Source organism: Coregonus clupeaformis, chromosome 12, assembly GCF_020615455.1.
Source record: "Coregonus clupeaformis isolate EN_2021a chromosome 12, ASM2061545v1, whole genome shotgun sequence".
Lineage (NCBI taxonomy): Eukaryota > Metazoa > Chordata > Actinopteri > Salmoniformes > Salmonidae > Coregonus > Coregonus clupeaformis.
This window is the reverse complement of record NC_059203.1, coordinates 49,604,269-49,623,455: the sequence shown is the minus strand read 5'-3', so window position 1 is coordinate 49,623,455 and position 19,187 is coordinate 49,604,269. Positions and strand designations below refer to the sequence as shown.

Here is a 19,187-nt window from a genome sequence, read left to right as displayed (position 1 = left end):
ATTAAGAACACCTGCACTTTCCATGACAGACTGACCAGGTGAATCCAGGCGAAAGCTATGATCCCTTATTGATGTCACTTTTTAAATCAACTCAATATTAGGAAGATGTCCTGAATGTTTTGTACACTCAGTGTATGTACTAGGTATTAGACTGCCCCCTAGTGGTGTATCTCCCTCACCTCTCCCTCCTCATCCACAGGACCAGGCGTCTAAAGACAAGGCACTCCAGAACATGGCAGCACTGTCGTCTGCTCAGATTGTGTCGCCGAGCCTGATCAAGAGCCAGCTACCCCCGCTGCCCCATTCTCCTTATCCCCCGCAAGCCAGGGTGAGCCCTTCTACACTGGGTTTGAGATTGCAATGATTGCTCTTTCTCTGCATTGACACTATTTACAAGTATTTAAACATTATTGTTATACTAGTAATTGATGTAGGCTATGTGAAAACAGTACAGTAAAGTACATTACCTAAGCAACTGACTCTGTAATCTTTGCCTTCCAGTTTTGGCCAGGCCCTATCCCAGGACAACCTGGCCCCTCTCAGGAGTGAGTATGACTGTGTTAACTATTTGTTGAGTGACAGGTTAAGATTGTATGTTTGGACTGTGCGTTTGATTGATTGATTGACACTTGGTGTGAGTGGAGTGGCGGGTTCTCTTTGGCACGTTTAACGGATCGCATTTGTGCACATCAGGCTGGTTCTAGAGCTCAACCCGGGAAGGACTCCTGGGCTTGGCCGCACCAGCTATGCGTAAGTTCCCTCCTGGTCTAGCAATATCACAAGGCAGCACTAACTCTGCTTCAGTATGCTTCCTGCTCCTGCACTCATTTTACAACCAGGCCACAGCCAGCTTCACGTCTGAGAGCGAGAAGACCAAACACAATGCTGGATTTGTTTGGAATGTCGTTCCGTTCTGACCATTAGGGATGTAAAAACATCCCAAAGCTATTTGTGCTGTAAAAACGTCACACAAGAAGGCGATTTCAAGACAAACTGTTGCCAGAATCAGTCCGTGACATCACCTAACTTGAGATCCGTGTTTGTCATATCAAATTGAAAGAAAATCTTCTATTGACTTCTAAGCATGACTTGCACACAAAAAAAGCATATGGATTTGTAAGGAATTGGCCCATTGTGAACGTTGGTGTGTCACTCTCAAGCATCCCTCTGAAATTATGAGTGTCACAAATGAGCACAGTATGTCCACATGAAGGACAACAAACATCTATCAAATAATCAATCAATCAATGAACCAATCAATCAGAGTATTTAAATAGCATAACTAAGTGCATGGCGTAGTGCAATATGACAGAGTGAAGCAGAGGTGGACTTACGTCTAGCTGATGCAGCCACAGACACATGCCTATGTTGAGACACTAGTCATAACACTGTGGATCCACGTCTGTCTGACATGCCAATGAAGCCCAAAGCCACATGCCACTAGCATAACCAGGTTTCACATGGAATTTCACTTTTGGAAATTAGTGGAAAAAACACAGAGTTGGATAGTGAATATTGAAAAGTTTGACTCCTCAATTGACAGTGACTGTGATGTGATGATCAATCTCTTTCAGTATCAAACCTTTTGCACAGTCCTCATACCCAAACCTGCCAGGCCCTGCCCCCCCACCTATATCAAGTGAGTAGAGTCCAAGCAATTTCATTTTCATCTCCATTCATACATTCATGCTTCATTAAAAAATCTGTTTTACAACGGAGACATGTCCCAAGGTAGCAGTAATAAAACACTCGATATAACATACACATCAGCAATATATCTGGTGCTTAACATTAATGCAGAAATTAAACATTATCTTCTGAGACCTCAGCCTGACTGTCTCTCTCTCTCTCTCTCTCTCTCTCTCTCTCTCTCTCTCTAAGCCTATGAACCCTTGGCACCCCCCCTCCCCCCGGCTGCTACGGCGGTGCCCGTGTGGCAGGACCGGACCATCGCCTCCTCCAAGCTGCGGATGCTAGAGTACTCTGCCTTCATGGAGGTGCAGAGGGACCCTGACAATGTGAGTCACCAAACCAACAACAGCACCCAACCACATTAACCAACCTGTCCTAATAAAAGTTGCAGATAAAAGCCTTTGTTTTACAGTCCACATAGTCATGTCTAGCACTAACTCAGTATGGCCAAGCTAGACTTCTGTCATGGCAACTGGTCTGAACATCTTTCTCTCTCTCCCCCCTGCAGTACAGCAAACATCTGTTTGTCCACATTGGTCAGACCAACCCCTCCTACAGCGACCCTCTGCTGGAGGCAGTGGACATCAGGCAGATCTATGACAAGTTCCCAGAGAAGAAGGGCGGACTCAAAGAGCTTTATGAGAAAGGCCCCCAAAACGCCTTTTTCCTAGTCAAATTTTGGGTGGGTAATTATGAAATCATCTTGCTCAATAATGTATTTATTACTGATGGTTTGACAAATCACTTTTATTATTGTTTGATCCTCACCTTGAATGCTTTACAGCAGGGTTCCCAAACTGGCGGCCCGCAGGCCGAATTTGTCCCGCGGGTAGTTTTATTTGGCCCCCCAAGTTGAATCCAGGTGAAAGCTATGATCCCTTATTGATGTCACTTGTTAAATCCACTTCAATCAGTGTAGATGAAGGGGAAGAGACAGGTCAAATGAGGATTTTTAAGCCTTGAGACAATAGAGACATGGATTGTGTATGTGTGCCATTCAAAGGGTGAATGGGCAAGACAAAATATTTCAAGTGCCTTTGAACGTGGTAGGGTAGTAGGTGCCAGGCGCACCGATTTGTGTGTGTCAAGAACTGCAACGCTGCTGGGTTTTTCACGCTCAACAATTTCCCGTGTGTATCAAGAATGGTCCACCACCCAAAAGACATCCAGCCAAATTGAATGAATGAATGTAGGCTGTTCTGAGGGCAAAAGGTGGTGCAACTGAATATTAGTAAGGTGTTCCGAATGTTTTGTACACTCAGTGTATATTTTTAGAATTTTCATTGTTGGACATAAAATACTGTAAAAACACCAGGAAATCAGCTCCAAGTGATTGGAATTTTGTAAATCTGTTCCCAAGTATTCCCACGTACAGTATAATAGTGAGGTGTGATCGTATACAAATGTAACCACGGTTTGAAAGGATGATGTTTTAGTCTACAAATTAGTTGTAATTATGTTCTGGCCCCCCGACAATCAGCTCAAGAAAGAAGTCGGCCTGCAGCTGAATCTAGTTGATGATTCCTGCTTTACAGGGGAGTGTTTTGATTTAAAACATAGTTTAAACCTACACTGTCACACTCTCACACAGTCCCTTTTGGTAGTTTGAGTATTCTCTCATTTAGAGTGGAATAAGAAAAAATACAGTATTTGGGGGTTTATGCCTGTTAGCTGAGCGTTAATCTGATTTGTCCTGTGTGTCCTCTGACTTGTCCTGTGTGTGTCCTCTCACTGCAGGCGGATCTGAACAGCAGTGGTATGCAGGACGGCCCAGGCTCCTTCTATGGAGTCAGCAGCCAGTACAGCAGCTCTGAGAACATGACAATCACCGTCTCCACCAAAGTCTGCTCATTTGGCAAACAGGTGGTAGAGAAAGTAGAGGTGAGGCCATTTTCAACTGGGTCTGCTTTATAGTCACAAAAACAGCTGTCAAGCCGTCATGGTAAATTAGGAGGTGCACTTACAGTTGAAGTCGGAAGTATACATAAAAAACTAGTTTTTCAACCACTCCACAAATTTCTTGTTAACAATTTATAGTTTTGGCAAGTCGGTTAGGACATCTACTTTGTGCATGACACAAGTAATTATTCCAACAATTGTTTACAGATTATTTCACTTATAATTCACTGTATCATAATTCCAGTGGGTCAGAAGTTTACATACACTAAGTTGACTGTGCCTTTAAACAGCTTGGAAAATTTCAGAAAATGATGTCATGGCTTTAGAAGCTTCTGATAGGCTAATTGACATCATTTGAGTCAATTGGAGGTGTACCTGTGGATGTATTTCAAGGCCTACCTTCAAACTCAGTGCCTCTTTGCTTGACATCATGGGAAAATCAAAAGAAATCAGCCAAGACCTCAGAAAAAAAAATTGTAGACCTCCACAAGTCTGGTTCATCCTTGGGAGCAATTTCCAAACGCCTGAAGGTACCACGTTCATCTGTACAAACAATAGTACGCAAGTATAAACACCATGGGACCACGCAGCCGTCATACTGCTCAGGAAGGAGACGTGTTCTGTCTCCTAGAGATGAACGTACTTTGGTGTGAAAAGTGCAAATCAATCCCAGAACAACAGCAAAGGACCTTGTGAAGATGCTGTAGGAAACAGGTACAAAAGTAACTATATCCACAGTAAAAACTAGTCCTATATCGACATAAGCTGAAAGGCCGCTCAGCAAGGAAGAAGCCACTGCTCCAAAACCGCCATAAAAAAGCCAGACTACGGTTTGCAACTGCACATGGGACAAAGATCGTACTTTTTGGAGAAATGTCCTCTGGTCTGATTAAACAAAAATAGAACTGTTTGGCCATAATGACCATCTTTATGTTTGGAGGAAAAAGGTGGTACCTTGCAAGCCGAAGAACACCATCCCAACCGTGAAGCACGGGGGTGGCAGCATCATGCTGTGGGGGTGCTTTGCTGCAGGAGGGACTGGTGCACTTCACAAAATAGATGGCATCATGAGGAAGGAAATTGATGTGGATATATTGAAGCAACATCTCAAGACATCAGTCAGGAAGTTAAAGTTTGGTCGCAAATGGGTCTTCCAAATGGACAATGACCCCAAGCAAACTTCCAAAGTTGTGGCAAAATGGCTTAAGGACAACAAAGTCAAGATATTGGAGTGGCCATCACAAAGCCTTGACCTCAATCTTATAGAAAAATTGTTGGCAGAACTGAAAAAGCGTGTGCGAGCAAGGAGGCCTACAAACCTGACTCAGTTACACCAGCTCTGTCAGGAGGAATGGGCCCAAATTCACCCAACTTATTGTGGGAAGCTTGTGGAAGGCTACCCAAAACGTTGGACCCAAGTTAAACAATTTAAAGGCAATGCTACCAAATACTAATTGAGTGTATGTAAACTTCTGACCCACTGGGAATGTGATGAAAGAAATAAAAGATGAAAGAAATAATTCTCTCTACTAATATTCTGACATTTCACATTCTTAAAATAAAGTGGTGATCCTAATTGACCTAAGACAGGACAGAATTTTTACTAGGATTAAATGTCAGGAATTGTGAAAAACTGAGTTTAAATGTATTTGGCTAAGGTGTATGTAAACTTCCGACTTCAACTGTAAATGACTTAACTGGTTAGATTAAGGTTAAACAAAATGGGAATTAATTAGTCAATATACTGTCAGACACTATATATATTATATTTACCTCAACTAAGATATTGTTTGCTGTTTTGGGTAAGAGTTTTAAAATCTCTCCTCGTGTGAATTTCAGACGGAGTACGCCCGAATGGAAGGAGGGAAATGTGTCTACAGGATCCACCGCTCTCCCATGTGCGAGTACATGATCAACTTCATTCACAAGCTCAAACACCTGCCAGAAAAATACATGATGAATAGTGTTCTGGAAAACTTTACTATCCTTCAGGTAACATACTGCATTGTAAAGATACTAAGACAACGCCAGGGTTGTGGGTTCGATTCCCACGGGGGGCCAGTATGAAAATAATAATGTATGCACTAACTGTAAGTCGCTCTGGATAAGAGCGTCTGCTAAATGACGTAAAATGTAAAATGTAATAGTAACTAACTTACAATTTGGCAATGAACTGATATTTCAACCGTGGTCATAGGACAATAGCTGGGTGATATGTTTTTGACCTCGTGTTGTTGTGCTTTGTTAATTGATTGATTGATTGACGATATTTACTGTCTTTCACCTGTTGCAAGACCGTAACTGAATCATGTTTCTTATCTCATTTTGCCGTGCTACCTCCTTCTGCCCCTCAGGTGGTGACAAACCGTGATACTCAGGAGACCTTGCTGTGTATAGCGTTTGTGTTCGAGGTCTCGACGAGTGAACACGGGGCACAGTACCACGTCTACAGGCTCGTGAAAGACTGACCCACCCACCGTTCTGCAGGGAGGTTTGGGAATCGGCTGCCGAAGCACTGCGTGACACAATCTGTACAGTACACACAGACTGCTCAACTGCCAAGAAACATTCAAACGACGTTAGAATGAACTGACACTAACAGATTTTATACTTCCACACGTTTTGATAAAATAGGAAAAAGGATGAGACAAGAAAGGCAACTTATTAACCATATATTTAAATGTGCTAAGACAAAGTGGGTCATATTGGTAATGACAATAAATGTACAGTAGCTTGAGATGTTTTTACTGAGGGAATGAGAAAGTGTACAAGGTTAAGAGAGTTGTCTCCAAGGGAACACACTCTAAGCAATATGGAAAAAAGTGTATAGATTGGAACGGTACAGCTACAAGGACCATGGAAGAAGAACAACCACAAAATAATCCAAAAGTATAACTTTTCTACCAAGTGGTGTTGATAAATTAGATAGGATGGCAGCCAAGTGCCTTTCTCCAAAGACAAGTATTGATTGATTGCCAGCCACTCTGGAATGCCTTATGTACTACCTCTTGTCTTTAAATAAACAGAAAGAAACCAGACAGATGTAAATGCATCAATTCATTGGAAACTGAACATTACTATGCAGTTCACCCTTTCTTATCTAGGTCTTTGAAGCACACTTCTTATCCAAGCACATTGTGTTATGGACAGAGATGGGTGAAACTATTATTCATTTTCAATTGATGTGTTATCATGAATGGTTCCAAGTTTGGCTGCAGTCCACTTGTACAGTAAGGGGATAGCATGTTCAGATCATTCAGTTTCGAAACCCTTGGCTTATTGGGTCTAGACAACAACACATCTATGTGCTGTGGTGCACTTAAAATATCAAGAAAGGGTGAAGCAACAAATATGTTTCTTTTCTGCCTTTAGTTATGATATTGAAATGAACTGTTTCTGTACTGTGAGTCAGTGGATGCTACAGGAATATGTGTTACATAGGAGTATTTTGGGGATTTGTTTATATTTGTGATTAACTTTAATTCAGCACAGAGACCATAGCTGTTCTCTTTGAGTGGAGGGGATTCAACACTGTTTTCTTAAAAACATAGCTTGAGAATTCGCCCGATTAGAACTTGCCAAATTGTAACTGACCAAATTTAAGGGTGAGTTTCAACCAATGTAAGAACTCCAGGTATTCTTATCCAATTTGAGAGATCCCAATTGATGGATTTCACATTTAGTCTGATTGTAGGCCTACATGATGTAAGAGAAGTTTCTCTTTTGTAAATGTAACCAATAAAAACAAAAGCGATCTCTTAACTTATGAGCTCATCTCAAGAAATTCTACTCTTAATTTGTCAATGCCATCGGCCAATGAAAAACATATTTTATGTTTTGAAAGAGAGCTATCCTCTTTGTGCTGTGGTGTGACCATTGATTGTTATTTATATTGAAACGAATGGTGGGTGGGCTGGGCTATGGGCCATGTGTTTATCCTTTGCCATTGCAATGGAGGTGTTACAAGTATTGCTGAGCTAAACTTTATACTAAAGACAAGATAACTGTCATCCCATGGATCTAGATAGGGGATTGTCTCTGCCTTGGACGGTTCACTGGGCTTCTGTCAGAAGAATTCATACATCAGACTTTGTATGGTGGATTTAGTACACCAGGATTTGAATGTCATACTTCAAAAGCTAGACTTAAAACAACTGCTTAATCTTTACTAGCGGATTTCTCAATTGTACCATTTTTTTTACAGGCCCTTGTTTTTTTTATTATCATAATTAATATTTTTGTTTGTTGTTTTCTTCATTTTTTTTACTTTCATTGGAAGCCATATGCATCCGTTGAAAACGTGTGTTTTTGTTGACATTGATGATGAGATCTTATGTATCATAATCTGAATGGTGTGGGCAAGTGTTTTTGGTTAATAGGTGGTTTATTGTGGCCTTGGTTACCAATTGTGCATTGCATTTTTGTATGTTATCTTCGAAGTAAGGGGGATTGTATTATATAATCAAATCAAAATATATGTATAATCTAACAATAAAAGACGCATTGTGCCTTTGGGGCCATTTTCCCCCAGAAAACCCATTAAAACATGTTTGTAATTTGATTGGTCAATGCAGTTTTCTTTACAGATTAGATACATTGTCTCTAAACTATTGTAGATGGCACCGTTGTTATACTGTTGAAATAGTAATTGCATGTGCAATATATTGTACAGTATACTTCCGTTAGTCCTCTGTCACATTTCTAACTATGATGTAATTTCACAATTCAGTAGCCTACTTGAGGACAAGGACAAACATGAGAGTAGGCCAGTGGAGGCTGCTGAGGGGAGGACAGCTCACAATAATGTCTGGAACGGAGCTAATGGAATGGCATCAAACACATGGAAACCATATGTTTGTTGTATATGATACCATTCCACCAATTCTGCTCCAGCCATTACCACGAGCCCATCCGCCCCAATTAAAGTGCCACCAACCTCCTGTGGAGTAGGCATTATTCATCTGTCTGGTTTCTGATGGACTGTCGTTTCACTTTGCTTATTTGAGCTGTTCTTGCCATAATATGGACTTGGTCTTTAACCAAATAGGGCTATCTTCTATCTTATGAGTCATAAAACCCGTAAAACCTAGCAATCAAACAGGGAAATGGGTCCAATTGTTTTTCCACCATTCGTTTTTCCCATATGGGATTTCAGAAAAACTTCAAAAAAGGACTGTGTTTCGTGTAGGTTTACCCCAGTGTGATGTTTTGATAACCATGTAAATATGTCTAGGACAACTCATTTTGCCCCAAGGGGAATATGGCTGTGTGGGAACCCTAACTCTATAAAGGTGTGTATCAATTTAGCCTTTTGTTTTTTTGCCAATATGAAATATAAGGTCCTTATGCTTCCAAAACTTGACAAAACTCCCCCTACAGAAGACGCCTCCATCCAATGACTCTTATGTGTAATGTAATGGAACACTTTATACAGGAGTTGTTTTGAGATGGCTATGCATATTCATGAAATTATGCTAGTAGGGTAGCATCTCTATCCCCCCACCCATTGAAAACAGGCTGTTGACGTTAACAGCCCTAATCGAATATTAAAAACTAAATTACAATAATGAGATGTATCCACCAATCCAAAGAAAGGATAGGCGGGAGCTAGACAGCTCGCCGTGCCACTTTGAAGACAACGACTCCCATTGTTAGGGCGGAGAGACATGTAACTTGTCAGTATATCCATAATCTTCGGTCAAGCAAAGCAGTGATGGGGAAACTGCCTTGGCTGGAAACAAGCTTTTTTTCAGTAAATAAAACGAAACCCACAGTAAGGTATTATGACGAACAGGGTTGTAAAAGTATCACCCTGTTTTCTTGACTTGTCAGCACGCGACATGTGACCAATGGTTTATATTCATTGCATGTGACCAACTGCAGCCGCACGGAACTTGCCAGCTAGCTAGCTAGCCTGCTTGCAAGGTTGGTAAGTTCATTGAAATCATTGGCTATCTAGCTAAAATAATTTGCTAGTTTATTGTTAAAGTTTATTCGCACCAAATTGTCACCCAGCTTCTCCATTTATGTAACTAATGCTAGCTAGCTAGAGTCTATAAACATTGCTACGGGTCTGTTTCTGTGTCGTGAAAGTCAAAGCCTGCTAGCTAGCTAAAGCCCTTTTTGGTTGTAGCTAGCCATGTTGATGGTGCACTAACTTCGATAAATTGTCTCTGGTTCTCATTGCAAACAAGCTGTAGTAGTGCCGGTCAGTTAGCCTGCAAGCTGGTCTCGAGGCAGTCAGACTCTAGCTAAGAATTGAACTAGTGTTTAACTCATATTGTAAAACGTCTTCTCTTTTAGTCATATATTTCAACCTGGCGCCTAGGGAAGGCAGTTGGCTGTGTCTAACTTTAGGATCCTAAGCTTATGTTGCCTGCAAGGTCCTCTGTTTTGAATAGATAGCTAGCTAGTTACATTCGTGCATGCGCAAATTGACAAACCAGTTACTACACACACTCAGAAAGGAACATTTGTTGACATTATTAGTTTCAATTCACTTAGGCCAATCATCCCATATTAAACCATACATAAATTATGGGTATATACAATCAGTTTTTGCTTCACCTGATGTTTGTATGGCCTACCTATAAACTAAAGCAAAGACCTCCTTTAGGAATGTGGTTTACTTTTGTTGACTATGGCAATGAGTTTTGACACTGTTAAGCTTAGGCCTACCCTTTGTATTCAGTGGAAGGCCTCTAATTCTCACATAACCCTCCAGGTCTTTTCACCGGCCCTCATTCCTCTGTCCTGTGTCAAGTGTGTCTCCTATGTCAGCAGTGTGTTGGCTTAGGTCAGGTCAGTCTGCTATGGCCCCCTGCAAGAGAGGAGACAGACAGTGAGTGTGGTGTCCCCCTGCATTGTTAGACTGTGTGGATTAATGATTTAGTGCTGCCAGGTGCCAGCTATCTTTACGCAGCTGTTTAATTGAACTTCCAAGTAATGTTCTCCTCTCTCACATAGAACTGTGAACATACAATAAAAGTTGCTTAGGCTGGCTATAGACACTTAGAGAGCATTCAGCCTCAAAGTTGACTTACTCTGCTCTGTCAATGTTTTGTCTTGTTGGAGTTCCAGTCATAGTCCTCACTGCTGATCCTAACTAGGGGCGTGGCTCCATCCACACAGCAGGGACTAGCCTAACCACACAGGCAGGCATTGACCACTGTTGAAGTCTGCCATCACTGTTCATTCATTCCTATTACCATGGCTGACAGCAACACCATCAGGCTCCGAGTCTTCTCCCTCAACTGCTGGTGAGTGCTGTTTTGTTTTTAGTGTGTGCAGAGTAAGCATACATGTTTTGCATCGCACACATACTAGGCCTATAATGTGGTAATGTTGTCTGTCTGTCCTTCCTGTTCTCAGGGGTGTCCGTTACCTCAGCAAGCACTGTCCGCAGCGCTACGCCATGATAGGAGAGCTGTTGAGCAGAGAGGAGCATGATATTGTCCTGCTGCAAGAGGTTTGTTCACACACTGGTCTGTTCTGCTCATATTTTGGTGAGGGAGGTCCACTGTGTTACACGCCATTCCACTACTCTCACAGCTGTCTCGACTGTCTGGGCATTTTGCCAAAGCTGTGGAATTTTTCCACCCTTATGTTCATACCATATATACATACATACCACAAACCCTCCCCAAAGTTATCCCTCTCTATTGAGCAAGCTTTTCAACACTTGTCTTGAGGCTATTAATTAACATGGTGAAGCCTTCGCTTACTGAACGCTTATCATTGAATATCTTCAAGTACAGTGCCTTCAGAAAGTATTCACACCCCTTGACATTTTTCCATGTTTTGTAGTATTTCAGCCTGAATTTGAAATCGATTACATTTAGATTTTTTGTCACTAGCCTACACACAATACCCATTAATGTCAAAGTGGAATTATGTTCTTCGATATTTTTTAAAATTCATAAGAAATGAAAAGCTGACATTTCTTGAGTCAATACGTTTTCAACCCCTTTGTTACGGCAAGCCTAAATAAGTTCAGGAGTAAACATTTGCTTAACAAGTCACATAATAAGTTGCATGGACTCACTGTGTGCAATACTAGTGTTTAACATCTCTCTACCCCACACATACAATTATCTGTAAGGTCCTGGAGTCAAGCAGTGAATTTCAAACACAGATTCAACCACAAAGACCAGGGAGGTTTTCCAAAGAAGGGCACCTATTGGTAGATAGGTAAAAATAAAATAAAAAGCAGACATTGAATATCCTGTTCAGCATGGTGAAGTTATTAATAACACTTTGGATGGTGTATCAATACACCAGTCACTACAAAGATACAAGTGTCCTACCTAACGCAGTTGCCGGAGAGGAAGGAAACCGCTCAGGGATTTCACCACAAGGCCAACGGTTACAGAGTTTAATGGCTGTGATAGGAGAAAACTGAGGATGGATCAACAACATTGTAGTTACTCCACAATACTAACCTAATTGACAGTGAAAAGAAGGAAGCCTGTATAGAATAAGTACAAATATTCCAAAACTTGCATCCTGTTTGCAACAAGGCACTAAAGTAATACTGCAAAAAAATGTGGCAAATCAATTTGTCCTGAATACATAGTTACATTTGGGGCAAATCCAATACAACACATTGTTGAGTACCACTCTCCATATTTTCAAGCATAGTGGTGGCTGCATCATATTATGGGTATGCTTGTCATCATTAAGGACTGGGGAGTTATTCAGGATAAGAAAATAACCGGAATGGAGCTATGCACAGGCAAAATCCTAGATGAACACATGGTTCAGTCTGCTTTCCACCAGACACTGCCAGATGAATTCACCTTTCAGCAGCACAATAACCTAAAACACAAGGCCAAATCTACACTGGAGTTGCTTACCAAGAAGACCGTGAATGTTCCTGAGTGGCTGAGTTACAGTTTTGACTTAAATCTGCTTGAAAATCTATGGAAAAACTTGAAAATGGGTGTCTAGCAATGATCAACAACCAATTTGACAGAGCTTGAAGAACTATGAAAAGAATAGCTGTAATCACTGCCAAAGGTGTTTCTAACATGTATTGACTCAGGGGTGTGAATACTTATGTAAATGAGATATTTCTGTATTTCATTTTCAATCCATTGCAAGCATTTCTAAAAACATGTTTTCACTTTGTCATTATGGGGTATTGTGTGAGATTGTGTTTTGTTCTGGCTGTAACACAACAAAATGTGGAATAAGTCAAGGGGTATGAATACTTTCTGAAGGCACTGTATGTTCTCAATGTTCCCCTGGTTTTATTTTTCAGGTCTGGAGTGAAAAAGACTTCCTCTGCTTGAAAAGGAAACTTTCCTCTACCCATCCGCACTCCCATTACTTCAAAAGGTACAATTAGAAATGTTCGAACCAAGATGTCTTGTTCAATCTGTTGGTGTTCCTGGCCCTATAGGACCTCCATGTAGTTCGTTTTCCTAGTAACCCCTTCATCAACTCTCAAAACACATGGAAAATATTTTAAATCACTTAAGTTTTCATTCAATTGCTTAGTCAAACATAGTTCATTAAGGACTTATTTTAATAGGAAGACAAAACACATAGTGATCCCTGTGCTCTGCATTGTACACTGCATTTTAATGTCAACCACAATAAACTATTCATTTGGAAGATAATGACCTCAATGCAGGAAGATTAGCTAGCTATAGCACAATGGAATTTCTTCAAGTTAATCTTAATACTTGCTTGACCTCCATACCAAGGCACAGGACTAAGATTAGTTCAAAGGCCTTGCATTTCTAATCCTCTCAGAAATTCACTAAAAGAGTGGAGGAGATCAGCAGATTTTAGTGAGTTGGTTCTTACAGTTTAGTCAGAAGTCACATACACTTTTCAGCATATTGACTTTATCTGGACTGGTGTAGTTTAGTCATCATGTCTAACAGTCTACAGCTTTTAGACATAAGAGAAATGGGATTTAGCACTTTACTTGAACAGTACCTACATTAGGACTTCATAACCCATGCATACCACATTCATAAGCAGTACATAGGTATGCATGGGTTATGAATGTGTAATAAAGTCCTTCTGTAGGTAGCCTACCATTAAAGTAAAGTGTGACCAAACACTCTATAGTAACATGTGGTAGCCTACACGTGTATCTTAATGCTGTACGTTGTGTTTCTCTCCCCCGCCTCTCCTCCAGTGGCGTCATAGGCAGTGGACTGGCCACGTTCTCCAGACATAGAATCCATGACGCATTTCTCTACCGCTATTCATTAAACGGCTATCCATACATGGTAAGTCATCTAGTCCTTACACATTTGTGTGTACAGTATGATGAGTTTGGCTTTGGTAGGTAGTCAGACATTCTCTTCAGTCCTCACTGTGTATCCTGTCCTCTGATCCAGGCCCAACATGGAGACTGGTTTGGAGGCAAGGCTGTGGGGATGGTCATATTGAACATAGGCAGACTGACAGCACATGTCTACGTCACACATGTAAGTGTTTCTATCCAAACTTCTCATCCACACCTGTGAATAAGATGATGGTGCCCTGATCCAAGGGCAGTTTAGTTAATTTCTCCATAATGGTTAAAGGGGCAATCTGCGGTTGCTACGTTCATTTATTGAAGAAAATGACTTATCCGTGCCTCATGAGCTTAGTTCAACTGTCGTACCCCACCAGAACCCAAAATATAAGCTTGTTTTACTCCAATTTTTGTAAACAATGTAGATGTAAACAAACACTGTATAGTCTCAAAACATGTTTAAAACTAAAATTTTCATCTCATATATGGCCTGTTCTTGCACTAGAGCTCTGTCTCTGAATTTAAGAGTGCTTACATTTCTCGAAACCCATCCCTCAGCAGTGGTGGGGAGTCCGCTTTGTTGTTGTTTGAACTGCAGATTGCCCCTTTAAGGTTAGGATTTTGGGGAGTTTGCTGATCCTAGATCTGTGCCTAGGGGTAACCTCTACCTGTAGCAGACACATGCATATGAGATGTATCTATGACTGATGTGGTGTCCTCTTCCTGTGTGTGTGTTGTCCAGCTGCATGCAGAGTACTGCAGGGAGAAGGACTCCTACTTACCTCATAGAGTGGTACAGGCCTGGGAGCTGCAGCAGTTTATACGGTAAGGAGGCTAAAACTCAATGCATTTTAATTTCAATGCCATTTTAATGGGTGTTATTTTGATTTATTCTGTTAGTCATACCTCCAGTGGAGCAGACCTGGTGATTTTGGCCGGAGATCTGAACCTGCATCCCCAGGACCTTGGCAACCGGTTGCTACGGACATACACTGGCCTCCGGGACAGTTACACAGAGACTGCTAAGTTTGATGTATGATGATCAGTCCAGTGCCATTAATTTTTTCATTTGAAATCTAACTGAAATATCTTGCAGAGGAGAGGTTGATTTATGTTTGATTAGTTATGCACATGCCTCTAATGCTTATTAAAATACACTGAAAAGCTATTAATCATATTTTCTCTGTAGGGCTGTGAGGACGGCATCACTCTTATAGCAGATAACCCTTTCATCAATCCCAAAGAGCTCTGCCCCTTCGAGAAGGGCATCCGAATAGACTACATCCTCTACAAGGTGACAGTGGGAAGGATCGTTCGATATCCGGCATTTGTTTTAATTTCTAACTAACTTTCATATTTGACAAACAGTCTGCCAATATGTACTGGACAATACATGTGCCTACTTATTACCAAAATAAAATAGACATTGATCATTGTATTGATGGTACATCTTGTACATTAAAATGTGTGTTGTATCATTCCCAGGGGTCAGGAAGAGTGTCTATCCAGTGTGAGTCTCTGTCAACCACCAAGGGTTCTGTCCCTGACCATCCCTTCCCTTACTCTGACCACGAGGCCCTGAGCGCAGAGCTGCAGCTGCAGACCCTGACACAGCAGGCAGGAGGAGACGAGACCAGAGGTGTGCAGGACTGTGCTGCAGGTACTCATTCTAAGCCCAGATGTGGTCCATAATGATTTGAAATGTAACTTATGGGTTTTTAATATTGTTATTATGACTCTTAAAGCTGATGTCTGCATTTTGTCAGTGATCTCCCAAATTATTGAGTCTATATTCACCACTATTTCATACCATTCTCTACGGACAACACACCATTCCAGTTACAATGTGATGGCCTAGGGTTTGACTTGCTATTTCCCTCCTTCCCTCAGGTAAGCTGGCTGAGCTGGTGGACATAGTGACGGAGGCCCGTACTGAGGTGAAGGTGGGCCTGTACTGTGCTGAGAGGATGCGCTACACGGCAGCTCGTACCGGGGTGATGGGCCTGGCCCTGCTGCTGTTGGAGCTGGCCATCGCTGCTGTTCCCTGGCTAGCCCTGGGAGCTGACCAGCCCTTCCCCCAGGCCTCCTTCTACCTATTGGGCGTGCTGTGCTTTGCCATCCTGATCACCACCTTCCTGCTCTACATCTTCTACACCATGGAGGTGATGGCTCTACAGGGGGCAGAGGACCAGATGAGGCTGGCTGTAGGGAGCCTCCAGGAGAGGCTGAGGGGATTCCCCCTGGCCCAGCCTCTGAACCCCCTCCGTAGGCCACCGGACGGACAGGATCCCTGCCCTCTGGAGCCAGAGGAATAGAGGCATGGGGGGTATAAAATGAACTTTGAGGAACTGATCTTAAAGATGGAATCTGAAGTAGGGGAAACAACGCCCCAGGGCTGTTCTTATTGTTGATGAAGCAGAGGTGGGGAGCGTCGTGTATTAAGATCAAACAAATTACAGTACATATGCTGCTGTTCTATTGCGTATGCAATGATGTCCGATAGGGGGAAAAACAGTGTTTGTTGTTTACAGTTACTTATTTGCTATTGTAATATTGCAAACGGACGTGGCAGTTTCACCATTAAGGATTCCAGCTTTTAAAGAGGTCCTTGGAGTTGTCTGTCTGCATCGACTGAATGTGCTTTATGCTATTGAGGTTTCACTGCAGTAGAAGCATTCAGCATAAGCTTTGACGTAATGACTTGAACCAAAAGAAAATTACTTTTCTTAGTGGCTTTGCTCATGTGCTTAGCTGCTATGTTTGTTTCGTTTTTTTAACTTTGTGCATCTGTAAATTCCACTCGACAATCTTTGGATTGCACAGCACTTACTCATCTTCCCTCTCGAACAATGACCGCTTCTCGTGGCAATTGGCCATGAGACAATCTGGTGATAAACACATTCTTAACGTACATCTTTCCTATAGTCCAGACCTGAGGATTGCGTTGGCACTAGGAGGTTCCTCAGGTCTGGCTTGCATTCCACCACTCAGGGTGTTGGTGGGACCAATTCTTTCCTCTGTTTCATGAATTCCTTTACAGTGTATAGCAGCTTAGAGCCTCTTTACCCCAACTCAGGGACGATGTATGACCTCTACTTTTAGTGGAGCCATGTTTTGTTCGGTTGGTTTGAACGTTACACTAAATTCCAAATGTATCCCCCTAGCCCTTACACCTTAGGCACTCCTGTAGATCTGAAAGGCTTGGATAGGTAGATGCATTGCAGTAGTAGCTCTGTCTTCTGATTGGATGGGTGGAACTATTACCATATTGCTTCCACCTATCCAATCCTCTCAGATCAACATGAGTGTCTAAGGAGTAGAGTCTTAAGGGTCCATTTGGAATTCAGCATCCAAGTGCCCTGCAGGACAAGAGCTCCTGTGACATGGTTTGAAATGAACTGTGGGGACAAAGCACAGTTCCTCTCTTGAACTGTACAGTAGGCTTTTATTTCGTAGACGTGTTGGAGGAGATGATCAGATCTCTTGAACGGTGGGTGCACTGTCCCAAAGGGAGAGATTTGAACGCATTTGCTTGTCTTAGTAGTGTGTTTAGAAAATGTTGATTAATCAAGTCACTTGCTCTTATTTATTTATGAAATTAACAAATGATATGGTAACCAATCAATGCACACTTATAAAGATTCACATAAAGTTGATAAGATCAAGTTGTTAGGGTACTTGCACTTGATTAGCAAGATAAAGCTTTTAATGTACTTGTTACCTTGTAATTGAATGTACTGTAAAACGAAGGCCAGTGCAACCATTGCTGCATATGCAGAGATTGTCAATTTAAAAGTAAAGAACATAACTGTAACCCTGACCTGCTTTTTTCAGGGATTCAGTTTAGTGCAATTAATGTAGGGAAAAGACTGAATAATGAGTTTTTTTTAAATATTACACATAGATACATTCAGTTATCTTCACAAATGTAGGCTAGTTAAATGTATTCTGGCACTCTTTGAATCATCTTGGTTAAAACGGAACTCTAGCTAATACTGTATAGTTACTAACAATCCATGATAATCCACTATAACATTTCAGGCAGTATTCAATCCACTTGATTATATGGATTATTATTATTGACAATTGAAGGACATGATTGTAAAGGCAATAATAAATAATGTATACTAATATTTGGATTTATGTGAACTATGTTCTTATAGTATGATTACTTCTTAGGATCTGCAAATGAATGACAATCCACTTTTTACATTTTATCATTTTGCAAACGCTCTTATCCAGAATGACTTACAGTAGTGGGTGCATACTTTTTCTTACTGGCCCCCCCATGGGAATCAAACCCACAACCCTGGTGTTGCAAGCGCCATGCTCTGCCAACTGAGCCACATGGGAATCAACACTCAATCACACATCATTGACACTGCAGCTTTGGAAGAGCCTACAGTCTTTCAGACATTCTGTTCATATCATCTGCTTAGTAACTTAGTCGGTAAAGCATGGCGCTTGCAACACCAAGGGTTGTGGGTTCGATTCCAGTCACAGTGCACCATTCACTTTAGAGTCATGCGGTATAAATATCTCTCCATTTCTTTGTGGTTCAAATTTACTTTTCTTACCACTAGAGAGCAATGTTGCACATGTAGCAGAGACTGACCACCTGAGGATAGCAATACAATTCTATTGGCAACCAAAACAAATAGGAAAGCAAGATAAGGTGACCCATGTGATATACCTTTCAAATATTAACCATGTGATGTCTCCCATCTGTGGTATAGTCTTTGCTGGAAATGCATACACTTACACACAAAGATCTTCCAACTTTAAGAGAAATAGACGTATTATAAAATATTGACGTTTGTACATTCACTTAACATTTTAAAAATATATATGGATTGTTTGCCTTTGTTTACACTGACATTTGGGTTTATTACAAAGTAATAATAATATAGCCTACGACTGACATTTGGAAACTACAAACTGTAAGTCTGTATAGATCTAGAATCGGTTTCCTATTTCGCAACAAAGCCTCCTTCACTCATGCTGCCAAACATGCCCTCGTAAAACTGACTATCTTACTGATCCTTGACTTCGGCGATGTCATTTACAAAATAGCCTCCAACACTATTCAGCAAATTGGATGTAGTCTATCACAGTGCCATCCGTTTTGTCACCAAAGCCCCATATACTACCTACCACTGTGACCTGTACGCTCTCGTTGGCAGGCCCTCACTACATATTCGTCGCCAAACCCACTGGCTCCAGGTCATCTATAAATTACTGCTAGGCAAATCCCCGCCTTATCTTAGCTCATTGGTCACCATAGCAACACCCACCCGTAGAATGCGCTCCAGCAGGTATATCTCACTGGTCATCCCCA

General features: G+C 41.5%; 2 protein-coding genes across 9 annotated transcripts in view; both read left to right on the top strand.

Moving 5' to 3' along the window:
* The window catches only part of LOC121578360 (transcriptional enhancer factor TEF-5-like), a 49,731-nt gene extending 41,579 nt beyond the window's left edge, over positions 1-8,152 (top strand). For 6 of the 8 annotated variants that reach the window (XM_041892700.2, XM_041892698.2, XM_041892701.2 and 3 more), the window contains 9 exons: positions 200-328; positions 502-545; positions 694-750; positions 1,575-1,639; positions 1,882-2,018; positions 2,201-2,374; positions 3,430-3,573; positions 5,431-5,583; positions 5,946-8,152. In XM_041892700.2, coding sequence (XP_041748634.1) covers positions 200-328; positions 502-545; positions 694-750; positions 1,575-1,639; positions 1,882-2,018; positions 2,201-2,374; positions 3,430-3,573; positions 5,431-5,583; positions 5,946-6,059 — 1,017 coding nt within the window. In that variant the 3' untranslated portion in view covers positions 6,060-8,152. The remainder of the gene's footprint in view (positions 1-199; positions 329-501; positions 546-693; positions 751-1,574; positions 1,640-1,881; positions 2,019-2,200; positions 2,375-3,429; positions 3,574-5,430; positions 5,584-5,945) is intronic. The other 2 variants (XM_041892702.2, XM_041892697.2) reach the window with 1 other exon arrangement.
* Positions 8,153-10,663: 2,511 nt separating this feature from the next.
* On the top strand, positions 10,664-17,982 carry smpd2b (sphingomyelin phosphodiesterase 2b). The gene is made up of 10 exons (XM_041892693.2): positions 10,664-10,850; positions 10,963-11,059; positions 12,854-12,930; positions 13,745-13,838; positions 13,950-14,039; positions 14,592-14,674; positions 14,750-14,882; positions 15,039-15,143; positions 15,335-15,509; positions 15,740-17,982. The coding sequence occupies exons 1-10, from the start codon at positions 10,801-10,803 to the stop codon at positions 16,162-16,164; spliced, it is 1,329 nt and encodes a 442-aa protein (XP_041748627.2). The 5' UTR covers positions 10,664-10,800; the 3' UTR covers positions 16,165-17,982.
* Positions 17,983-19,187: the final 1,205 nt, after the last annotated feature.